The sequence below is a fragment of the Poecile atricapillus genome, chromosome 1 (genome assembly GCF_030490865.1).
Source record: "Poecile atricapillus isolate bPoeAtr1 chromosome 1, bPoeAtr1.hap1, whole genome shotgun sequence".
Lineage (NCBI taxonomy): Eukaryota > Metazoa > Chordata > Aves > Passeriformes > Paridae > Poecile > Poecile atricapillus.
The window spans coordinates 61,286,821-61,311,616 of record NC_081249.1 but is presented as its reverse complement, the minus strand read 5'-3'; the positions used below and the strand labels follow the sequence as shown (position 1 = coordinate 61,311,616).

The 24,796-nt window shown below is 38.1% G+C and overlaps 2 protein-coding genes across 2 annotated transcripts in view; one reads left to right on the top strand and one right to left on the bottom strand.

Moving 5' to 3' along the window:
* Positions 1–24,796, bottom strand: part of GTF2F2 (general transcription factor IIF subunit 2) — an 82,399-nt gene that overhangs the window by 34,220 nt on the left and 23,383 nt on the right. The window contains exon 6 of the mRNA XM_058854770.1: positions 11,647–11,728. Within this exon, the coding sequence (XP_058710753.1) occupies positions 11,647–11,728 (82 nt within the window). The remainder of the gene's footprint in view (positions 1–11,646; positions 11,729–24,796) is intronic.
* Positions 19,995–21,387, top strand: KCTD4 (potassium channel tetramerization domain containing 4). Its single transcript, XM_058854783.1, has one exon. The coding sequence runs from the start codon at positions 20,158–20,160 to the stop codon at positions 20,929–20,931; it is 774 nt and encodes a 257-aa protein (XP_058710766.1). The 5' UTR covers positions 19,995–20,157; the 3' UTR covers positions 20,932–21,387.

Here is a 24,796-nt window from a genome sequence, read left to right as displayed (position 1 = left end):
CCTTGTAACAGGTTTTGAACACAGGGCTTTCTTTAACCTCAGAAACAGCACTGCTGGAGAGCTAGGATCTTTTCAGATATGACACAGGAACTTTCAAAAATAAGCTTAGCCAACAGAATGTGTGTCTCAGTACTTCTAGGCCATATTAAACACCTTTTTAAAAAATCTGAACCATTTTGAAAGTGATTTTTTTCACCTCCTTTTGGTTTTAGATCTGAAGTGGTTGCACTATCACTGTCATGATGGTCTAAGGGCTAACCAGAGCCTGAGTTCATGGGAAGATAAGGTCTCATGTTAAGCTATTTTTTTACATTTAGATTCGTCAACTTAAAGGTGCCGACATGTTCCTGACTAACTCTACCCTGAGTTAACACTGTTCTGAAGTCAACCAGTTCTGAAGAAGGACAGAAGCCTGAGTATCTCAACTGTCTGCAGACTGGAATCATTAAGTCAAGAACCTTATGTCATAAACAAAAAGGAACCCTGTAAAATCCCCAAATTTCCCATTCCTATTGTTGGGAATGCAGCACAAAGCCTCAGAAGTGAATACAACCAAGAGCAGAAGGAACAGAGGAAAGCCCTTTGGTGAGCTGTGTCTTTGTCTAATTCGTTACTATTTCTTCTTTATCTTCCTCTTTGGCAAAGTCTCAGCACTCAAGAACACACACATAATCTGAGGGAACAGCAGGGCAGTAATTCAAATTTATATTACAAGCTACAGGGTACAGTTCCTCCTGATTTTGCCACTATCATTAAGAAAGGGGTTAGTCAGATATTTCTGAGAAAATATGGACCTGTTCAAAGACCTAACATAGAGACTTCATTGCCATTAACTTTGGTTAGGACCCAGTCTGTTCACATTTTTCTCAGTTACTGTTTCAGTGTGTCCAAGACCTGCAAGACAGTGCTGTACCTGTTAGTCTCTGGCAGGTATTTTTGGAATTGCAGAATTAATTCTCAGAACTGTCTGTCAGGATGCACTAATACATTGATAAGGTGGGAGGTTTGCAATCTTTGGCATTTGGAAAATCAAACATAAGTTATCAATAGAATGCACTGTATGAGTTGAGCACAGATTTAAATTTCTTTATATTTTAAAACTGCTGCTGAAAATAACACCTGGATAAACCTGCAACTTCACCTTAGTCAGAAAGGGCCACCCTAAACTTCTACCAGCAAGTATTTGAGTGCTTGACAACACCAGAAGCATCCATAAAATTTGAGTGAGAAAAGTACTCTGGATGAGGGAAGGTAGAGGATAAAAGAAGACACAGAGTGATCAACTGAAAAAAAAGTCAGCCTGTCCTCCAAAACACCCCAAATCCCATCAGTCTGATGCTACAGGTTTCACTATTGCCCTTCTTCACCTTCTAAACCTAAGTTCTGGAGGGCACACACAGTGGTTTCTAAACTGTTCAGAGATGGCTCAACTAGAAATGGCTTTAGATAGCTTATGGTACACACTAGTAGAGACAATGGATCACAAAGAAAAGAAAATTAAATAACTTTGATAGGGCAGGTACCATATATCAATACCTACCAACAGGATATGCTTGAATATCAATAGGATATTAATTCAGGCATGCAGAATCACTTTTAGTGCAGAGCATTATCAGCCTTGAGGGTTGTCAGCAACTCGGATGAAGATGAGAACATTTTAAAAATAATTTCCATTGAGTGGCTTTGCTATATTAATTACACTCTGTTGGAAACTTTAATTTCAAGTAGCAGCATAGAATCTCTCTAAGTTTCACTACTTTATGCTACACCTTGCTTTCAATTTGTGGCTTGCAAGCACCTTAAACAGGAGAAGCTAACAGCCCTCAAGTGATGCACTATCCATTTTAACTTTGGGTTTGAACATTTCAGTCTTCCTGTGAGGCACTGGGAAAGCACAGAGCAGTCACCTGGAACATGGTACTCCAAGGCAAAACAGATCTTTACAACTCCTGTGCGAGAGCCTTTCTGGGCTGTGAGCCCACACTGCCAGCTCATATCCAATTTTTCACCTGCTAATATTCTCAAGTCCTTCTCCACCAGACTGCTCCCAATCACCTTGTTTGCACTGATACTGGGGATTGAGACCGTGCATGTTATCATACATTTATGTGCTCTACAGAAGACATACTACAGAACAAACTTCCACAAAATTGCAAACTAAAGTAACACTGACCCTAAATCTTAATGATCACTGGTAGCTGTCACAGAGGTGCCTCAGTTCCAGCTTTCTGCCAGGACCAGCAGGGAAGGATCTAAGCAGCAGAGTCCATAAGCACCCTTCATGCTTTCCTTTTGGGGTCATCACAACAGTCAAGGTACAAGGTTAGCTCAGAAAAAACTCCTCATTTCAGTCTCAGGTATGGATAAAGCACATCAGCCCTACAAGAGTTTCACTGTACTATTCAACAAATATACAGCCAGGTTTGAGTTGTAATACTCTTTCTATTAGCACAGAGGCATTTGTGTTGAGTCCTTACAGTGGTAGTGGCTTAGTGTACAGTACAAAATTTTCACTGAAGTATCACCGATACCAAAATGACAATTACTAAAAGCCCAGCAAATCTATTGACTGCAAACAAAGGAGGCAACAGCCTAGCAAAAACATCCTAACAGACTTCAGGAATGGTGCAATTATTGTATACAAGGTTCAGTTAAAAAATGTATTTCATTAAAAAGCACAAAGCAGCTTGCAAATTTCAAACTCAATGTAGACTTGAAAGGAAGGAATACATTCAAGATTTACACATCACTAGAATTGACATTTAAGTCATATTATGTTAATAAAATACCATTTCAAAGAGAAACCACCTCATCCTCTCACAGTCATGTCAGTCTTGCAAGGGTAACTGAATTAAAATAGCAACATATTTTTTCCTTAAGGCCATAAGCAGACATATCTGTATTTAAATGAAGGCATGGAAAGAACAAAGAATTTGCAAGCCATTGTTTTTATATGAAATTGTTAAATTTGTGCAAGCACATGAATAGACATAAGAAATATTTCAGACAGTGGCCCTTTGTATTAATTTCTGCTGCTTTCAAGCTATGGGAAGTAACAGTCTGTAGAGAAGCTTTTGTGAAAAATATTACTGAAAATGATTTGCACTTGATTTGAAGTGTAAATAAGCCTCCTATGATTTTAAAGTTCCTTCACAGTATTTGCAGCTTAAGTACAATTTGTTGGCCTTTGATACTGGCAATCCCATTTTTTCTATCCAGATGATTCAAGAGAAAAAGAAGTGATTTTAAGTAGACTAGATGAGTAAATTTCAAAGAATTTTACATTATATCTCCTGCTCAAAGCAAAATAAAGCAATTTACTGTTCTTTTCCATTTTATGGCATTAATTTGAATTCAAGTCCTAAGCCTTTTTAAAAACATCCCAGACTCAAGCATTAACAGGTGGCTGCACAACATCCTCTCTTTTGGAAAACATTCCAGGATTGTGCCTGAGTACTAACTGATTGTTGCAGTGCCTCAGTATCTTGTATTAGTATCTGAAGAATTTAGAGAATGAAAGTATTCCATAAAATGCAATGCTGTGATTAATTTCTAAAGTTGGCATCTTTTCCACCCACAGAGCCTTTGAGGAGCACAGGAGGTGCCTCCACTGCCTTCCCCCCTAGTGTAGCTGGTCCTATGGCACTCTAGGGCTTAAGCTCCCACTGGAATTTTGCCATGTCTTCAGGAATTAAATCACCTACAAATCACAGGGAAACCCAGTTTGATAAGCACTGGAGTCCTACAGACAGACATTCCTTCAAAAAAGAACCAGAAACAGAGAATGGTCGGTTTGTTATCTATAAATTTCTTTGAAGTTGGTGACATCCCAAGTAACAGGTGCTATGTGGAGGGACACATATGCACCCTGCCACCTTTCAGACCATTGTTTCAATGCCTTCCTGTAGCTTCATAAATTTCAGGAGTGTTTTGATAAGCCAGGAAATCAATACATCAGCAACAGAACTTGCCACCTGATGATTCTAATCTTTGATTCTGCACCAGGTAATTTTTAGTACTCAATGATATCACAGAATTTTTGGAGCTCCTTTGCAGCAGGGAACTATTGGACAATGCCTGTCTACTGATCTGTTACAAAGTCCAAATATCAGCAGTATGGTGTGAACAAAGTGGCTTAAAAAGAGTAGATGTGGTATGGTGTTGACATTTTACATATTGTGAAAATTTGCATTTGTCAGGCTGGTAGTTGCCAAAGCACTTTTGAAGAACCTAAAACACTGGCAGTACTTAACATGACTACAGCATTTGGAATGGTGGCCAGTAAGAGATCTGTGAGCTTTGGTGAGCTCTGCAACAGAGAAAATGCTGACACCGATGAAGAAATGAGCTTTTTTATTTACATCAGTAACACCAGATCAGTCATGGTAGTTAAAACTGAACTCTCACATTTTCACCCACTATAGTGTGACTTTCATATTACAGATGGAAAAGAGAATGAAAAGGAATGTGCTACACTGGGAAGAGGAAGGATGTTCCTACATACTGAACAAGTCCCTCACTGAAATCTGGAAAGCACCTTAGCAGCGGAGCCATTTTGTCATTTTTGTTGCCCTGGTAAACAGTAAGGTTAAAATACCTCCAGCATTGCACAACACCAAGGACTCTGGTTTCAAGAGAAGGAATCAGTGCCACTGACATTAAGGTTTATTAGAAGTATAAATATCCAGAACTTTTGGTGCTGAGTACTGGTAGTGAGTGAAGCTTTTTTCCAGTCTGATGAAGCTGGCTACGACTGAAGTCTGAACATACTCCAGGGTGACTATTTTTAGCCTCACTGCTTTCAGCAGATAGAAAGGAAATGGATGCTATTTTGCTAATTACCATAAAGGCAAACTAAATATGTTCTTAAATGCAGGGCCTCTGTTTCATGAACTTTGTGTCAAAAAAAAACAAAACCCAGGACAATGAGAACTCTCCAATTACAACTATTGATTTCCTTCCCCAAGGTACAAGGAAAAATTCATGGAGTGTTAGCCATAAACTCTTCTAAAATATTCATCCCAAAGCAGCTCTCTTCTTTCTGAAAATGACCTTCAAGCTAGGCTTCTATCAACAATATACCTTTCTAAAAAGGCACAGAACATATTCACTATGCTCTGTATTCAGATGTTATTTCAGTTCCAGAGAAATGCAGAGAAATCTGGACATAATCTTGGGCAACCAGCTCTAGGTGGCACTAATTGAGCAGGAGTGTTTGGACCAGATGACTTCCAGAGGTTTCTTCCCACCTCAACCATTCTGTGATTCTGTGACACTCACCTGGAAATGATGATATTTAAAAAAAGAAAGAAGACAAACTTCATGCCAGGCTGTAATGAAGCCATTTGAAGGTAAAACAAAAGGAGACTAGTAAGGCAACCAGCAAAGCCCAATTTTTTTATCCCCTGTCTCCAGGCATTTACAAAAGAAAGCAGGAAAATGAGATCCAGTGATCAGGTCAACAGTCTCTCCCAAAATTTAAGAATTTGGGATACCAAAATAATATAACCAATATAATTCTATTATTCTATTCTATTCAAAAAAAAGCAAGGAATGTCTTATGCCTCTTCCCCTCCCCTCACCAACAACCCTCTCAGATTAGCCCATATACATTTGGCTACTAGAAGCTGAAGACAACAATGGGGTAAAAAGAATATATTAATATTCTGCATCCAGCTGCAGATTTAAGAGAAACACGATAAAATACCTGCTGCATTACCAACAGTAGGCTATGCCTTATTTATTAGCATCATTATAATGCCTGGAAGCAGCAATCAAAATTACAACCTTTTTCATATCACTGAACAAAAAAGCATGGTAATATAAAAGACCTATTAAAATCCAGTCTCAGAACACCACTTGTAAGAACAACAAAAAATGACAGACAAAATGAAAAGGACAAGAGACGGTGAAAAGAGTCTAAGATCACAAAAAAATATATATATAGCAAACAAACAAAAGCAACACTCCTGACCTCTGCAATGGAGAATAACGACTTCTCTGTGCTGCTGAGCTCATCTCACTTAAACCTTGTTTTTCTTACTTGCCTGTCTCTACTACTCTGTTACTAAAATGTGAAAAATTGATCAAAAATGGACACAGATACTGAAGTACTAGTGTGTCTGTTACTTTGCACTCCAATTGTTCACAATTACTGTTATTTGCTTGATTTGTTAAAAACTGGTGGGTGTCCAGGAACAAAAGAATAATATAAAATACATAAAATAACAGTACAGCTTAATCTATATGAACATGATGAACATTAATTTTCTACAAACTATATATAACTCCTCAGGAAAAACTGTGAATTGGACATACTCTAGCATATAAAAGGAAAAATATTTTTTGTACTTGATGAGTAACTCAAAACATCTCAGGAATGTGTTTCTGTACTATGCTGAATCTTGCTTCAAGCCAGAGAAACAGATCTTCAATACTTGAAAAATCAAGGTTGCATTGACTGACAGGCAGATGCAATCTCAGCCCTGCATAAAAATGGCTTCTCACCTCAAACAAACTGAGCAGCATTTGTGCAGCATGTCAGCCTTTGTGGAAAACGCACAAATGTATGCATACATACATATTTTGTAAAGGAATTCATAGCCAAGCATATCTACAAGAATGTGTAAGTGGCACGGTGGTCAAATGACTCATTTTCTTCTGCTAGCAGGAAGTATTTGTGTGGAGGAAAAAAAAGGAAAAAAACCAAAACAACCCCAATTAAAAAAAAAAACCAACAAACCCAAACCCCTGGCATAATGCTCATTTTCAGCAATATTCTGAACTGTCAGTCAGTCAGTACTTTAGGAAAGGTGAGCAACTCATCTGCACTAATTTAATTTTACTTGCTTGACCTAGAACACCAAGCTTAAGGACTTCTAGAGGCCTCCATTATATGGTTGTAAAGAAATGTGACTTTTCAAATGTGGAAGTTCATTAATTATTCTACAATATTTTACAACCCATTACTTCTAAAAGTCTATTATGCACGTTTCTTCCAGAAGCTTTTTCTAAGGACTTTCATTATATTTTCTGTAGAAAACTCTTATAAGATAAAGCAAGAAGATACACAGAATTCTTGCTGCCTTGTTACAAGCTGTCATACTGGCAATTACTATTTTCACTAATGACACTTCCAGGTGTATTTTAAAATTACTTAAGAGAGCTATAGGGATTACCAGCCTTGTTGCACTGTTAAATGTTGGCTCTTCTAGGCTTTGGTAATCCTAGGACATCTTCTTATTCTTCACTTGGGGTACGGTTTGTGAGACCTCAGTAATTCAGATTAGGTACAGTCAAATCAGAGTATTCCAAAAGCCATTGTGAAAGGTGAGCAGCATTTCAGCATCACATTTGATGAATGAAACAAGGGTACTGAATTAATCCTTTTTTGCCTGCCACTCTCCACGGTTGCAGAAGTGATAACGAATACTTTCACACAATTCATCAACTGCTTGAGCTGCACCCTCCTTGTGCCTTCAAAACCTCCTCTGAGAACTGCGAGCCTGGTACCGAGCCACCCCAGTGAAGAGGACCTGAGCAGCCCTAGAGACTTTTCTGTAGCTACTCAACTTGACAATGTCAATCTGAATTGGAGCTTTGCAGAAGTCACTCTCAGAGATTTCTTTTCTTCTTAACTTTCTCTTAAAATGAAATATATAAGATACTGATGTGCTCCACATACTTTTTAAAATGGTTTTTTTTTTTTCTGTGAGGAAATGGAGAAGAGAAATGGGAAAGGGGGAGTCTGAGAAAGTATTGGGGAAGAACAGAGTTTGCTATGATCAGAGGGATAAAGAGAATGGATGTGAGGACCAGTGCAAGGATGGAAACAGGCAATGTGGCAGAAAAGAATCTGAGATGACTACAACTGGTGTAATGATATTTAAAATACTGAAAGAAGGCAAATTTCATGCCAGGCAGTAATGAAGCCATTTGAAGGTAAAACAAAAGGAGAATAGTAAGGCAACCAGCAAAGCCCAATTTTTTTATCCTCTATCTCCAGGCATTTATAAAAGAAAGAAGGAAGCTGAGATCTAGTAATCAGATCAATGGTCTCTCCTAAAATTTAAGAAAGTATCAATTCCCATAACCAATATAATTCATATACCAGAAAGCGTATTAAAGTAAAAAAAGAAGAAAGGAATCTTTATGCCTCTTTTTTTCCCCCCTGCACAACCCCAGCTCTCCATTTTCCCTCTTTTGTGAATAGCAAACACCCCTTAGGAATATCAAAATCTTCTTCTCATCTTCTCTCAAGTCATCTGGAGCCTGAAGGGATTCTGAATGTCTGAGAAAATCCTCTCTTCCTGTGCCCTATGTTTCCCAGCACAGACAAGCTGCTTGGAAGATCTCCCTCTTTGGGAGGGTCATTAATCCGAGGTGGTTAAACATTGGGATCATGAAATTAAAATCTCTTAAGCTTCAGAAAGACAAAATTAAGGTACAGATAATGTATCTTCATGGTGGAAAGTTGACTACAGTAAGAAAATAGTTGAGTTCACGTGGGACTGGCTAGAGAGGATGTGAAGCCTGCCTAAGCCTGACAGAAGGGAAAGGCAGTCTGGAATACACGGATGGTGGGGGCACAAGCCTGGTGCAAAAACAGAGTGTGCTGCACAGTGAGCCATGTGTGTGATCCCACCTGTGACACACGCTGCTACCACAGTTCACATGTGCCCCCACTGTCTGACAGGCTCCGTGGGGCAAGAAGGCAACTATCATAGAGTAGTGTAGGCACAGTATTTTCTTTGACACTGCACAGCAAAGCTGTCTGCAGTTAGAAATGGTCTACCTACTTTTTTCCCTACACAGTCCAAATATTTTTAAATGGGATCATGAGATCCACTCCCACAAGACAGAAATCATGACAGGTGCTTGGAAACCACATTTTTTCCAGCTAGCCTCAATAACTGCAAATGTAAACCAAATCATTAAGGTACTATGAAGAAGAAATACACTGCTAATAAAAATTTTGTGGGAAGTTCAATAGCACAAAACTTTACTAGCGCAGGATAGTGGGATTTTCATGGCATTTGTCCCTCTTTTAGAATGGAAAGGAAAACTGAAAAACTTAAATAAATATGCCAACTACAAACCTGGAAAATGGAATACCAAGTCATATAACCTCTGTTTTAACTTAGTGAGGGAGTAGTTATCCCTAGACACACATTTGTGCCTTGTATTCAACATGTTGCGAACATCAGTCATCTCCATCCCTTCTGTAATCAAATCAAAAGCTGGAAGAAAAAGCACTCCTGACATTTGGTAATGCTTTCACTCACACATGTCATCAGTTTCTGGAGTTTCCTCATCCATCCTTAAACCCACACGTCACACTTATCTCCCACTTAAATGCTGGCAAGCCCATCACAAGACCATCAATTCATGCTCACACTGAAACTCTACAGAGCAGCAAGGAAACCAATGCCACACCACGCATCCATCAGCTGATCTCCTTGACCCAGATGCACACGGCAAAATAGACAGGATCTGTACCTGCATTTAATAGCAAGAAGTATATAATCCTTTTTGGTTACAGCCAGCTCTCAGAAAAAAAAAAGATTACAGATTTTGAGAGTGTGCAGCTTCATTTTCTAGATCTTAAACATCTGAAGCAACTGCATTTATCTTTTAATTTTATTTCTTCCCCAACTCAACTTAGTATTATAACACTTAAAGCCTACACAATAGACTTGTTGTTTTATCAACATTATAAATTCCACCTTTGAAGAGTCTCTCATACAAAGCACAACAGTAAATAGAAAAATGAAAAAAATGGTTTAATGTAACACAGTTCTCTATGTTCCGTATGTGTTTTATCTTTAATGCTGTCACCTTTTTTTTATATACAGACTGTAGCATGTTGAGGGTGGGAGAGCACAAAGGGAGTGAAAAGTTAGATCCTACTACTCAAATACCAGATACAGTATTTGGATATAAACCAATTCCTTCTGAGACTGTGACTGCTAGATGTGCTAAATCTCATGCTGATTCTCAACAGATCAGACTATTTTTTTTACCTTCTTGATAGAAGGCAAAAAATCTTTAACAACATGGAAACCTAAAAAGTAGGAATACGCAGCCTGACAATTCTTCTAGAGGAAGGAAAAAACAACAGTGCCATTGTTTTCACCTGTCAGTGTTTTCAGAGACAAAAATCTGCTTTTGTACTTCTGTTGTTCCTATAGGAGTAAAACATGACAAAACTGAAGACCAGGAGGGGCTGCATTCATGCATGCATGACAGAAAGTAGAATGCTGAAAAATTCAAAGTTTGGGTAATACTTAATTAAAGCTATCAGTTCTCTTTCAGTCTCCTGGGGCCTTACCAGAAGAACCTTATCTGATCAACTATGTACAAAATGCAAAAAAAGCACTTGGATCAGGAAACCTGTGATTAGAACAATTATGAAGCAAATACATCTTACAGTCTATATTCATGTATCTTTAAAATTGCCAGATTGAAATGAGTCCTTTTCTATAACATTATAGCTGTCTCATACTCCATTTCCTACTGACGACAAAAGCCATGACAGCAATCACAGAACTCCATCTGAAATGAAGTAGTTCACTGTACAGGAACAAGCTTATGGTACTAATTTGCCAACAGCTAGAACATAAAATGTCAAAACTGAATGAATTCAGTAAGGAAATACTGGAGCAATTTAGGTGATGGAGGAGGTTAATAAAATACAAGATACTGAAAATATATATGATACGCAGAAATCAGATCAGGCATTGGAGAAAAACATCACTTTGCATTTTCTGTGTTTCTTTTTACAATTCTGAAAGCAGTCACGGACAATTCTCTTATTGAAATTTCCTGCTTTGAATTTCTCTATTTACAACAAACTCACAGTACAAAAAGGTGATTTAATGAAAACACACACGCTTAAAATATATAAAGATGCACTTAATGTGAGGCACAATGCAATCCCAAATCTGATTACTAGAGAACATCATCAAGTTAATCACCTGTAAGATATATGAATCACATGGTAAATTCTAGACGTATTAGCTTTAATTTTCAGAAGTCGCTAAATGATCCTGTTAAATGTGTGTGTTGTGATTTCCATGTCATGTCTGGTATTTTCAGTCACTACCTTTTCTAAGAAGCATGCCAGTTTAGGTACAGCACTTCTCCAGAAACTCTTTCCTATTTTAGACATTTTAAATATCTTTTCAGAAATCCTTTTTGTCTAGCATGGCACAGTGTAAAGTGAAATTAAACTTGGGTGATCCACAGAAAGCCACACTCACAAGTGCATCCCAAGCAGAACAATGTAATCCCTTAAGTCCTCAGGAAATTCAGCTTCAATCACATTTGAATACAGTCATATGTTCAGATAGGAAAAGGTACATGTGCTCTAGTATGAAATTTGCTTATGATGGGATGCAGAAGTCTGCATCATCCCAGACAAATACAGAGGGAGACATCATACCAGACAAAACCAGAGGGAGATACAACTCCCACAGCAGCCTTCATTCCCTCCCAGTAATTCAACTCCAAAAGCAAGATCAGTTCTGATTCTGTGTAAATCTGGTGTAAGACCATGATAATACTGAAATCATCCTTCCCTAGTAAGGCAATAATAAAAGCACCAAAGTCAGATATCACATTTCATTTGTCATGAAGGACTCCTACCTTTTCAGCTTCATATAATTTTCACTAGCTGCAGGTCTGCATTCAGCACGTTGCACCACTATTCCTTCCAGGGCAAGTTTATCTAGAATGAAAAGAAAACAAAGTAAAACTGGACGTTAAAATAAGATCCACCAAGATGGTCAACATTTGAACTACTTTTCACAAATTAAGAATTTACTAAATATAACATAATTCTAAGTTCTCAAATCAAGTTCTAAAATCTCTGTTATTTAGACACCAAAGAAATAAGCAGGAAAAGCATATTTACATAGCTAGTATACCCTACACTTCCTTGTTTCACCTTCAGGTGTTTTACATATTAAGAATGAATCACAGAGAACAGATTTTAAATAAGAGATTGCAACTCCTTTCTCTAGATGTTGCACCCAGATTATTATCTAGGAAGATTTCTGTAAATGGGCAATTAATACAATCAGTGACAATGAAAAAATAATCTACAAAGAGAACCTGATAATCAAAGTATCCAAAATTAGTGGAAGATAAAACAAAAGCTAATCTTATTCTCAGGAAAAAGAGTACCACATTTTCTCTTGTTATAATTTCTTTAAAAAGTACACTAAAGGAACACAATGCAAAAAAGTAATAATACAACATATGATAACAGAGAAAAGATGCAAAAGCTTTCACTTAGCAATCTAGGACACCACATACATGTATTTAGGTAATACTCCTCTGGACATTCACCTCTGTGACACAGTCACTTTGTTACCCTGCGTGACTACCTTTTGCCTAAAGCAACGGTAACTAACAGAGCAGTACCAGCCTACACCATAAAGGTGGGTAAACCCAAAGATTAAGAGCAACCTATAGCAGAAATGAAGAGAGAAGTGATGATGGGAAAACTACTTCACTTTACTATGATGTTCTAGGGCATATTGTGTATATGTGGGAGGAGCACATGTCAATTTATCCATCTGTTTTGGGCATAGCCAGTGAAATATGTGTTAAACACCTCTGGAACAGCCTTGCAATAAAAGAAAGGACGAGTTTTAAAGGCTTGGTTAGCTTTCAGTATTAAAATGTCCTTCCAAGGACACTACACTGTCATTGTTACCTTCTGCTGGCAATGTCACACAAGATGACAAAATACTGATGCCCAAGTAACCCAAAGCATTCTGAGACACCTGTGGGTTTCCTATCTCCTTATAGACTGAAATATTACTGTATCTGCACATCCAGGTCTGTTATCCCTGAATAATGCCAGAAGCAATTGCATAGATATCATGTATTTTAAAATGATTTAAACTAAAATTTCTTGGATTGATTCAAATTAAATCTTTGAAAGCAGCAAGAATGCCCTATTTTTTCAGATAGGTTTGAATGAAACAGAGAAAATTTGTTTTAAAATACTTGTGATTTTGTGGATTCCCTGGTTAATGGTCAAAAGAGACAACTTGGCTAATTTGCCTGACTTCCTATGTATCACGAACAGAAAAATTTTATGGTCTTTCTTCTTTACAGAACCTAGTAACTTACTTGTGGATAAAGTGGTACTAATATTGCTGCTTAATTTCTAATAAGAATTTGGCTTCAGCTTCTAGCAGTTGGTTCTTCTTATGACTTTCTATACTATGGCAAAGAGCCTTTCGGTACCCGGTGTTTCCTCCCTTTAAAAGTACTTTTAAATTGTAATCAAGCTGCTTCTCAATCATCTTTTCAATAAATGAACCAATTTAAGCTCATGCATTATCTCATCATAAGACATTTTTGTCATACTTAAATCAGTCTTGGGTTTCTTATTTGCATCTTGTTCAATATTGAAATGACATTTTTGACTTTCGCGGTCAAGTCCAGACAAAATGTTCCAATCACTTCCTGTACAAGGCTGTGCATGGTCTCCCAAACACCGCCTTGCAGCTAAGCTTGTCTGCTGTCTAAGAACACTCACAGTGCAAAAGCCAAGGCTTATGTCCCACTTTCCCTGGACCCTCTTAGGGATTTTAACACAACCTCAGAGTCTAGCAGAATACACAAGCATACACACAAACCTCCGGACGCAAGACTTTAGTGAGGGAACACAGTTTTTATTTCTTTTGCAACCTAATGAGACCTCATTCACCAAACTCAAGTTCAGAGACTTGGGTCGGTCTTCAACTGTTGCAGGACCAGAGATGCAATGAAAAGATATTCAAAATGCTACACATCTGCCTTGATGTTTCCATAGTCACATCAGCCTAGAAGGTTATGGATGAATTAGGCATTAAAGTGGTAGTTCCTTGTTAAAAACACCTACTCAAAGTAGACAGTACAAAATAAATAAATAGGTCTGAAAGACTAGCTAAGACAAGTGATGAGAAGGGAAAATAAGACATTTTCCCAAGAGTCTCACACTCTCAGTTGCCCAACTTGTGTTGGCAGGTACAAAGTACACTCTTTAGTGCAGCTCCAGACAGGCTCCTCCAGAGAATCCATAGGTTCATCATTAGCTGCAAATGCATGCTCACCCTGACCTCCCTGCCTGAGTGCCCTGGTGCCAATTCATACAGCAATTTCAATTATTGTCTCAGTGAAATGATAGATATGCCGGGGAGACACAGTTCCAATTTGGAATCCTGCTGACAATCATTATCAAAGAACAGAATACAGAAGAAACATTTAAGCCAATGTTAATAGGCAGGAGAGAAATTTACTGGAATTGTGCAGTAGATGGTCTGATAGGAGTTGGATTGTTGTAGTTTTTATAGAGAGAGATGGACCGGCTTGGAGATTTTAATGTATTACTCTTCTAGTCTGACTGCACTCAGCTTTGATTTCCAGACACTGTCTTGTTGGACCATTGACTGCTAAGCTGAAGAGCCTGCTAGGAAAGCATTTCTGCCCATCCAAGTACTTTTGTAGTCTCCACCTTCATCAAGCCTAATAAAAATAAATCATGTTTTCTTGAACCTTCCATTATGCCAATTCTTTGGCTTCTTAATCATTCTTATTGGCCTGAGAAAGTCCAGTTCATGTATGTTTCTCCTGAGATACTGTCTCTCACAGGCAGACTTGCTAGCACATGGGTCAGGTTCTGGAGCTTACCAACTCCTCTGCCTTGCGAGCAGTGCCAAGGGAAAAAGGAGAAGACAACCACATTCAGGATGCATGGTTCCCAGGCAGCAGGAAAAAGGAAATGACAGTGCAGCAAGGACAGGCTGTGGGCACATGTGCCTCCAGCTCCTCAGCTGTTAGAACATAGGCTGTTGCTTCCCAGCTGTCATGGTTTACCCCCAGCCAACAACCAAACCCCACACAACCACTCACTGCCCCACTAGCAGTATCAGGGAGAGAATCAGAAAGGTAAAAGCTGGAAAACTCATGGGCTGGGATAAAGACAGGACCATATCACATATAACAGTTCCTCAGGAAGACAAGTGCCATCACTCCAAATGTGTCCCCCCCTTCCCCCACTTAATACACTGTGCATGATGTCACACAGTTTGGAACATTTGGTCAGTTTGGGTCACCTCTCCTGGTTGTGTCTCCTCCCAACCTCCAATGCACCCCTAACTTCCTCACCAGTTTGTCAGTACAAAAAGCAGAAAAGGCCTTGGCTCTGTGTAATCCCTGCTCAATAATAACAAAAACATCTCTGTATTATCAACCCTGTGTTCAGCACAAATCCAAAACACAGCCTCATACCAGCCACTGTGAAGAAAATTAACTCTACCCTAGCCAAAAGCAGCATACCAACATCCAAGTCAGAAGCCCTGGTAAGCTCACACTGCTCACTTAGCCTTCCCAGCTGCATGTGTTGCATGTTTTGCATGTGTTGGCTGGAGAAGGAACAGCCCTTTCCTTCACTAGACCTCAGCTCTACTCTTACAGACGAAAGGCATTTTGTGGCACCGCTCTTGCCTCAAAGCTGGTGCCCTTCTCAGAGCATCCTTCCCTGGTAATTATGCAACTAAGGAACAGGATTCTTCAGGTCTTCACTTAGCATTCCCTTATTAAGGCATCCAGGGATACATTCCATGTTTGTTTTACTGACCACTGCACAGAACAATGACCTCATGCTCAGCTGTCAATGATGCATTATACATAGTTCAGAGCCTCTGCCCTAACTCTCCTGCAAACATAAGTACTGCAAGCTCTGTCTACAGTGTATTCCTGGGCATATAAACTCTGTATTTGGTGATAATGAAACGTCATCCAAACCAGCTATCCAAATGTTTCTGCATCAGCAATGTATTTATTGCCTTACTGACTGTATTATCATGTGTATCATCTCCAAAACAATCAGCAACTACCTCCTTGATCACTCACTGGAAAAAAATTGGACCAAGAACCAAATCACAGCAACATCTGAGTTACAACTTTCTGCTTCACATTTGCCAGTTTGAAGCCTGCAGGTTAAGTTCTGTATAGCTAAATGATAGGGAAACTAAGGTGGTATATATTCTACTACAAAATGATAAATTAAACATACTGAAGGATTTAACAGAAAAAAGCATCACCAGCTTTTCTGAACAAATTCTAATTAAAAAAAAAAAAAGAGGCAAAACAAATTTGCACCACCCATTTTCTCTCCATCCACATTGATTGGTATTATATTACCCTCCCTTATTTTTTAACTGATTGATTTCCAAGCCAGATATTTTATCATTTTTCATACAGAATCTTTTCATTTTTAAAAACCTGGCTCATCCAATTCATCTTTCAGATATTGGCACCGCATTTGCTTTTCCAGTCTTGTAGAATTGCAGTGCTCAAAAATTATTAAAAATATCAACAGCAACTTTGACAGTTTCTTAGACAGCCCTTTAGAAACCCTTGAATGCAAATTTTTCCAACTTGCTGATTTGAAAAACTTTTATTTTAATTACGATGTAGAGCTTGGCTTCAATAGCTTTTAATCAGCATCTGGAGATATTATTGAAATGAGAATTTCTATGCTACCAACACTGTGAGACAGGAGCTATTGAGTGATCTAATTGTCCAACAACCTGGCCAATTTTCTGTGTTACGACGTTAAATGACTAGCAAACTGCCTCAATAACCCTAACAGATTGCATTAGCATGGCTTCCTAACACACTTTTAAATTTCTCTCCCTCTTTGTAGCTGAGAATTTTCCTCATATTCTTTTGTACTCTAAAAAAAATCTAAATAAATCTAGCTGTTTTCTGTAACCAGGTTGTTTTCACTGACAGCACACTGTCGGTAAAGCTGATGTTATCTGGATAGGCAAGTAAGCTGAACCACTGGTAAAGCATCACCTTTTCCATAGTGTGTTCTGGTCCTGAACTCTCAGCTCTATGGCATGCTCATGACCAGGAGTTTCAGGAAGAGGGTGGAAGGTGAGTGGGAATGAGGTTATTTTCCAAAAGGAAACATGTAGGGCAGAAGGAGGGGTAGATGCCTAGCCCCCTCCTCCTACGTTTTGTTTTTCTGTGTAGCTGCTAGACACCAGCACTGAATTTTCACTGTCTCCAGGACAGCTTGTCTGAGTGAGAACCTGAAAATCTCTGTGGATTGCCCTTCTGGTGCAACCCAAAGTGTAACTTGGGAAGGGAGTATTACCACTACAGCCACTCTCCTAAGTGTGCACAAGGGTGGTCGGTGTACTTTCTGACTTAATCTGAAACCAAAACAATGTATTTTCAATTGCTGGATTCCAGCACTATTCAATGGCAATTCCACCACTTCAATGGCAATCCCAGCATACAGGTGACACTAATAATTTGTGAAGCAGCAGTCACTTCAGGATTGCTAACCCATACTGGCAAGCAGGACACTTCAGCTGGATAGGGCAGAAACAGTTCACTAGCACCATGGGAAAGCACCCAGGAGCAAGTTACTCTTTTTCAATCCAAGTGAGAAGCAAGAAGATCTGGGATGCACTTGGCATGTCTCAGCTATCACACACTGGTACACAACACAAAAGACTCTCAGAGCACAAAAATGGTCAAAGTCTCTAACTTGATCACAATAAATACTTCCATATCTTGGCGAAATGAACTTTTGAATGATCTTTCAGTGCATGGACAAAAGGACAGAAAAAGGAAATCCAGCATAGCTACACCTTCAAAAAACAGTAAGTTATATTAAATCATCCCAATAAAATTACATGCAGTACCATACTGTATGTATCACCAAGTGCACAGGAAAAATGAGAGCTTTTTGGGAAAGTCTTGTAGTATGGCACAGAAAGTGGAAAACTTTCTCCGAGAAATGCCAGGTTTTAATTTTGTGTTAGAGATGACTGTCAGCTGCAGTGAAATAAAGCTACATGGGTTTGTGGGGATGAAAATTTTACAGCAGCTCTAAATTTTTCAAGTCTCAAAGGTTTAAGTGTAAATATTCATGAACTCCACAGAGTATATTTTCCACACCAAATCCATTTTGAATATTTTATCATACAAACCACTAAAATGATTTTGCATGATCTTTCAAAGAATACTTACTTGTTCACTGAAGTGGAAAATATCAGCTGCAAGTATCAGAACATTGAGAAGATGATGAAAAGAGAACACACACTGTTCTGTAAATTCTGTCTATTAAAATGCAGACAGCTTAACTGGACATGGAAAATTTCTTATCTTTTACAAATCTCTTCTCTCCTAGGAAATCCCTACTCACTTGTACCAGTTGTTCCTAGCTCAGCCTCAAAATATTTCAAGTTCACTGTGTGAGAAGAAAGCACCACCAATCATTCTCTTAAGGTTTAACAGACAATACCATGGTTCAATATTTTATCTATGCACGATCTAAGCCCATTACATGAATTTTCCATCACTTGACAATAAAATAAATTTGAATGGATGGCACCTGTAATGGAAAAAAAAAATCTCACTTGAAACTAATTGGCATTTTCATTTTCTCAATTACTAATTCAGTAACTTGAACTTGAATAACTTAGTAATCAGTGAAAGGAGTTAATCTTGAAAAAAAGTCCAAATGTTTAAAAATGATAAACTGATTGAAATCTCTTTGACTGAAGTTATGTTAAACATAACCATGGCATCAAAGTGTTAAAAATAAAACCATTACCAATTCCTGGTAAATCAAACCTAATTAATAATACCTGCTTAATATATCACATACAGTAGCAGAAAAATTTAGTGTATCAGGGCTAGGGATAGGATACCCTGACAAGGAGAAGAATGAGAGAAAAACATTTATTTCCACTAGTCAGTTACCAGATAATAAAATATTATAGTGATTATTCTGTGGTATCAATAAACAACCTTACAGACAGTGAGAACAGCAGGAATAATTCTTAGAGCAGAAGAATTTACAGAAAAATAATCTGCCTTTCCACTGCTAGTCAGACAAAGCAGGATACATCTACCTGTAAAGTGACAAATACATCTCTCCAGGTCTAACCCAAGGAAAGCCTTTGCTTCCACCCGTGCTGGGGAATGAATGCAGTGGCTCCCATCTGTCCACTCCCCAAGGAAACGCCCACAGAGATGTGTGGAGAGCTTTTCCTTTCCTTCTCCAAACTGCAAATGTTTAAAGGGGAATTCTTTTTCTAAGACCCAGCTGGGAGGCTTAAAGTACAGGAGAGAAGATATTCCAGTGTGCTGTACCGATGCTTCTGCCTCTTTGTACCCCAGTGTTGCTAAGCTATGGTGTTATGTGATGTTCAAAGCTATCTGTAAGCACACAAGCCCTTTGTTCCACAGGGCAGCTGAGTTTTTCTACTGAGAAAGAACACACTGATGCTAGACAGACTTGGTGACTTAAAAGCCATCAATATAAATGGTAAATCCTCCCCGTAAAACTGTTTTTGTCTATGGCACACAGGAAAGCAAAAAGCAAAACCTAATCAGGCTGCTGTTCTTGTGGTGGTGAGGATAGTCCCTTTGACTACAAATAAAAGCTTTTGCCACAAACTTAAAACAGTCAGACCAACAAGTCCTTAGCACCACTTCCAGAGTACCTTCTGTGGAAACATCTTACTGTTTGCACATGTGCCTGATAAATGAGTGACATGCATGTGCACACATTCCACAGATGACACCCCCCTTATACACACAGGGACACCTTTTGTTTCTGTGCTGTCCTGCTGTATGCATCAGATACTGTAATCAGTACTAAAAAACAATGTGAAAAAACAGGCTTTGTGAAAATAAAAATCCTTGAAACACAAATGAAGCTGTTTAACACCATAAAACATGATTTGGCCAGCTGACACTACAAATACATCTTCGAATATTAAAAATAAGTTGCCATTTAGTGTATTAGTATGTATTTCTGTGCAGAACTCCTTAAGCTATACAAACTGCTTAAAGGAAAGAAACAAAACAAACAGTTGTTAAACACTTCTTCCCTTACACAGTTAAATGCAAATTCTCTCTTACAGTCATATTCCTGCTATCTCCCTGAACACACAGCTGATACGCCACCTACTGCAAACCCAAGCTGACAGTCGGAGCAATGCGAGCAGCATTTCCATTCCAACATCGAGCTGGAGCTGAATAGAGGTGCTTTTTAACAAGAAGCATCCTCTCTGCAAGCTGACAAGAGCAAAGCAGGATAGCTATATTGTTGTCCTAGCTTCAATAATGGAGAGAAAAGCAAGCAGGAGAGAAAATGAATGCGAAGAAAAAAACAGCAACTCTGAAAGCTCCGAGCTAGACAAGGACTATAAAACGTCTCTGATTACTCTGAATGTCGGTGGTTATCTATATATCACACAAAAACAGACACTAACCAAGTATCCAGATTCTTTTCTGGAGGGGATCATAAATGGAAGAATAATGTGCCCATTTGATGCAGACGGTCATTACTTCATAGACAGAGATGGACTCCTTTTCAGACACATCCTCAACTTCCTACGGAACGGAGAACTTCTTCTACCAGAGGGGTTTCGAGAAAATCAACTTTTGGCACAAGAAGCTGAATTTTTCCAGCTTAAGGTACTCTCAGAGGCAGTGAAATCAAGGTGGGAGAAGGAACAGCTAGCATCTCGAGAGACTACTTTCCTGGAAATAACTGACAGCCACGACCGTTCACAAGGACTTAGAATCTTTTGTAATGCTCCTGAATTCATTGCAAAAATAAAATCCAGAATTGTACTGGTATCCAAAAGCAGGCTGGATGGATTTCCAGAGGAGTTCTCAGTATCTTCAAATATCATTCAATTCAAGTACTTCATAAAGTCTGAAAACGGTACACGATTGGTACTGAAGGAGGACAACACCTTTGTCTGCACCCTGGAAACTCTTAAATTTGAGGCTATAATGACGGCTTTAAAATGTGGATTTAGACTGCTGACCAGTCTGGATTGTTCAAGAGGGTCGATTGTTCACAGTGATGCACTGCATTTTATCAAGTAATCACAAAGGCAAAGGAAACGAGCACGCAGCCAGTAAACCTTGAGCTGCAGCTTCCTGGCATCACAAATAATGCATCTAACTAGCCCTGTACCACAGAGCTCAGCTGCTAATCAACTGATGTGAGCTAATGGTATGTAAATCTCATAATGACATCTATCTCTGGCTTACTTAAGCTGAATGAAAATTTTATGCCTGAATTTAACAAGAATTATCTGCTAATATTGTAAACACAGATGGAATGCTTTATGCTCTTTGTAATATGTTTTCTCAATGCTGTCTTTCAACCAGAGAGTCTAGCTGAATTTTTGTGTACCTGTATGATGAACGTGCATATACCTAACTGCCCTGCTGAACAGCAGTGAGAGTATTTTCATATAATAAGTAGGCTTAAAGTATGTTTTGCTTATAACAAATTCAGAATGGATTTTAACTGGAATAAATGATTTTGACTGTTCATTAGTGTTTATGGTAATCTATTGTACTGAATTTACAAAAAAAAAAAGATTGCAAGAGAGTTTAAAATAACTAACTTAAAAATTAAGTTAAATGGTTTCTCAACTCACTTCATCCCAAATTTATACCATATTGCTACACTAATAGCAATTGCCAGAAACACATAAACCAACAAAATAATGCTGGGGGAGATTAATTTTATTGTAGGAATTGGGTCCAATCTGAATGTTAAATTTTCTAATCATACATACATCTCAAATAGGTAACAAGAGTATTTGACATTAAGTTTAGCATAACAGGTTTCCAGTAATGACATCCTACAATGCCACAATCAGTACTTCCTAGCAATCATTTGTGCTCGTAAGGACAGGCAATGAACAGAGCCCTTGCTTTGCACAGTGGCTTACTAATGAAATGAGTACTATCAGTTCTGAACAGACCACCTGCTGGCATTAAAGACGATTCACTCTAAGTAATGGAATAAATACCTTCATTCTCCTCATCTCCACTATTTATCAAATCTTTTCATTTATATTTTAAACAAAGTTTTAACCGTTTCTATGGAACAACTGTAACTGATTTAAATACAAGTATTACAAACCAGCCACTTCACAGAAGCAAACTGAAAAATCATCACAAAAGGCAAGAAGAAGCAGCACTAACTCTGAGCTTTGTCATTAAAACCAATCATCATTCACAGCTCACATGAACCCAAAATTCAAGTAAAATGCTTATAAAGAAGAAAACCAATTCTATGTTCTCCCAAAACATAGAATTTGTATAGGAAATAAATAATGTCAACAAAAGGCAGTATAATCCATACTAGAAGTGACAACCAAGGAAAACAGCTAACACAAGACAGGCTGAGAACAGTTGTGGTTTGGACTTTAGGGGGAACAAATCAATCCTTAGTATCAAGGCTGAGAATACAGATGCAAGGTCCACTTATCCCTCAACATGAAACTCTCTTTTCACTTTTAACATACAACAGGTGTTGTTAAGTAGGTCCCTTGCTAGAGATGAATTAATACAGCGATGCTACGCCTCCAGACCAGGCAGCAGTGACTGAAACATATTCCAATACAATTTTATCAAATGGGAGAACTCAATCTCTCCAGAATACTCCATCAGAATGAATCCACTGTCTAGAAACCATGAAGTTTTCTATCTTCATGTTACAGACGTACAGTTCATAAAAAATGTAGTTCTATAAAAGATATGGTTCTAAGTGGAACTATTCTAGACTAATGTTTAAAAATCAGATCACTTTACATTTAAGGAAACAAGCTGAAGAACTGTTCATATATCCCAAAACTTCTGTGAATTTGTCCAAATGCATTAATTATATACACACAAAAGATACCTAGTAAAATACTATTGTTTACATATGCCACCAGCATGTGTCATCTTCTCTCCTCCCCCTCCAAGCTATTTTCAAATTGATGTATAAAAAAAATCCTCATTAACCACTAATCTTGTGCTTATAAGAACCTGTAGGACTTCTGTGAAAAGCAAATATGAAAGCTTCCCTAAAAGAAATACAAAATCCTGTTGATCTTCTAGGACAAGAACTCGAAAGACAATCACACAGAACAATTACATGAAAAGCCCTTTGTAGATACAATTCTCTACATGAGCAAGTGACAAGGCAATCTAAAAAAGCTCCATAAAGAATCCACAAGTTTTAAAGCAGCATGCTTACAGTGCTGTCAAATACACAGCCTGCATCAGCACAAAGTCTGGAGGAGGCTGTTGCTCCTGGGATGTCAAATCATCCATTTGCACTTAAACGCTTTTGATTATAACCTTCATTTGTCCTGGGTCTTTGGCTGAGATTAAAATGTAATTGCAGCTGAAAAGAAGGAAAGCAAAACCCAATTTTTATTTCAAACAATTAATATATGTTAAATAAAATATGTTGTGGTTGTTTGCCTTTCAGTTGCGCTCTTAAGATGCCAAACACCAAGAAATCAATTGTTAGCACATCCCTATCAGAAGGCAGTACCAGTTTTTTTTACTGGAGCGTGACTTTCACTCAGGAAAAATCAGTAGAGAATTTGATGGGTTTGCATTTATTGTAGAAAATACTTTCAGAATATAAGTTATTCATAAGCTGATAATCACAGGTAACATGGAAACCACCTGAAGCATCTTCTAAGAATATTCTACAGCTATTCATAAAAGATTTCTTTGCCAAGCTTTTGGTTCAGAGTATCTCAACCTACGAAAGAGAACTTTAAAAGATTTTTTTAAGTGAAAAATGTACCACTTAATCATTATTAAAATAAATACCTGTGTTGTTTGGTTGGCTTATTGTGGGTTGGTTTGTTTGTTTGTTTGTCTAAAATTCAATGATTCATTACCTTATATCATTTTTACTGTACTTTTTGTGTATTTCTGTGTAAGTAACACTGACATCTATGGTACACATGTAAAGTCATCTGCTGCAACGCTAGCCACAATCTTGTTTCTTTTGCCTTTTTCATGAGCAGTGATGCATTTCTCCAAGTGTCAGGGTTTGAAATTTTTACATGCTACCTCTGATCAAAGGGACCACAGTCAGCGCTGAATTACACAGCAGAGAGGAACATGGAGGTAAAAAAATTAATTCCCTTCCCTATTCAGACTAAACAAATCCACAACTGTCTTGAATCATGCCATATCAGCTACAATTAGAGACCTCAAAATAGATATAAACTTGAGCAATTTTTCAGAGTGGAAGTGTCTTGCTTTGGTACATAAACAGAAAGATCACATAAAGCCTCAATACTGTGAATGATGTTTCCTTTTTACTCCATAAACATACTGAACGTTATAACAAATATATTTTGCATATGTTCAGTCAGTCAGGTGGATACTTGGGTTCCATAACAGTAGGATGAGCCAGAAAAAATACCCAGTTATGCATCAGCTACCTTTTCTGTCTTTTCTTTAAAGTTGGAAATTCATGTTCAATAACTACTATGACAATATGGAAGCTGCAAAATCAAGTGCTTAAGTCAGAAATACCCACAGTTGTTCTAACAACATTAACATTACTTAATGCAAAGTATTTCTATTCTCCTTCCTCTCATTCAAACTTGGATCACAAAAAGCTTATCAGAACTGTCCTACAAGTATCAGGAAGGAATGACAATTACTCTCTATCAATAATTATCAATAATCAATATCAATAATTTCTCTGATGATCTTCAACTGCTCTGGTAGGAGTAAGAAGGAACTTCCTCACATTTCCCCAAGGAGGCACTTAACCAGCTACACAGCTTGGTCAGCTCCCCTTGCCTCCCTGCCTGTTTTGTCAGGTGAGAAAAGATGTAATCAAGTAGAAAGGACAGAGGCAACTGAAGCACGACTAAATCCCATAGTCTACAAAAAAAAGTCCTTGCCCCTATTAATTTCTTGAATGACTGCT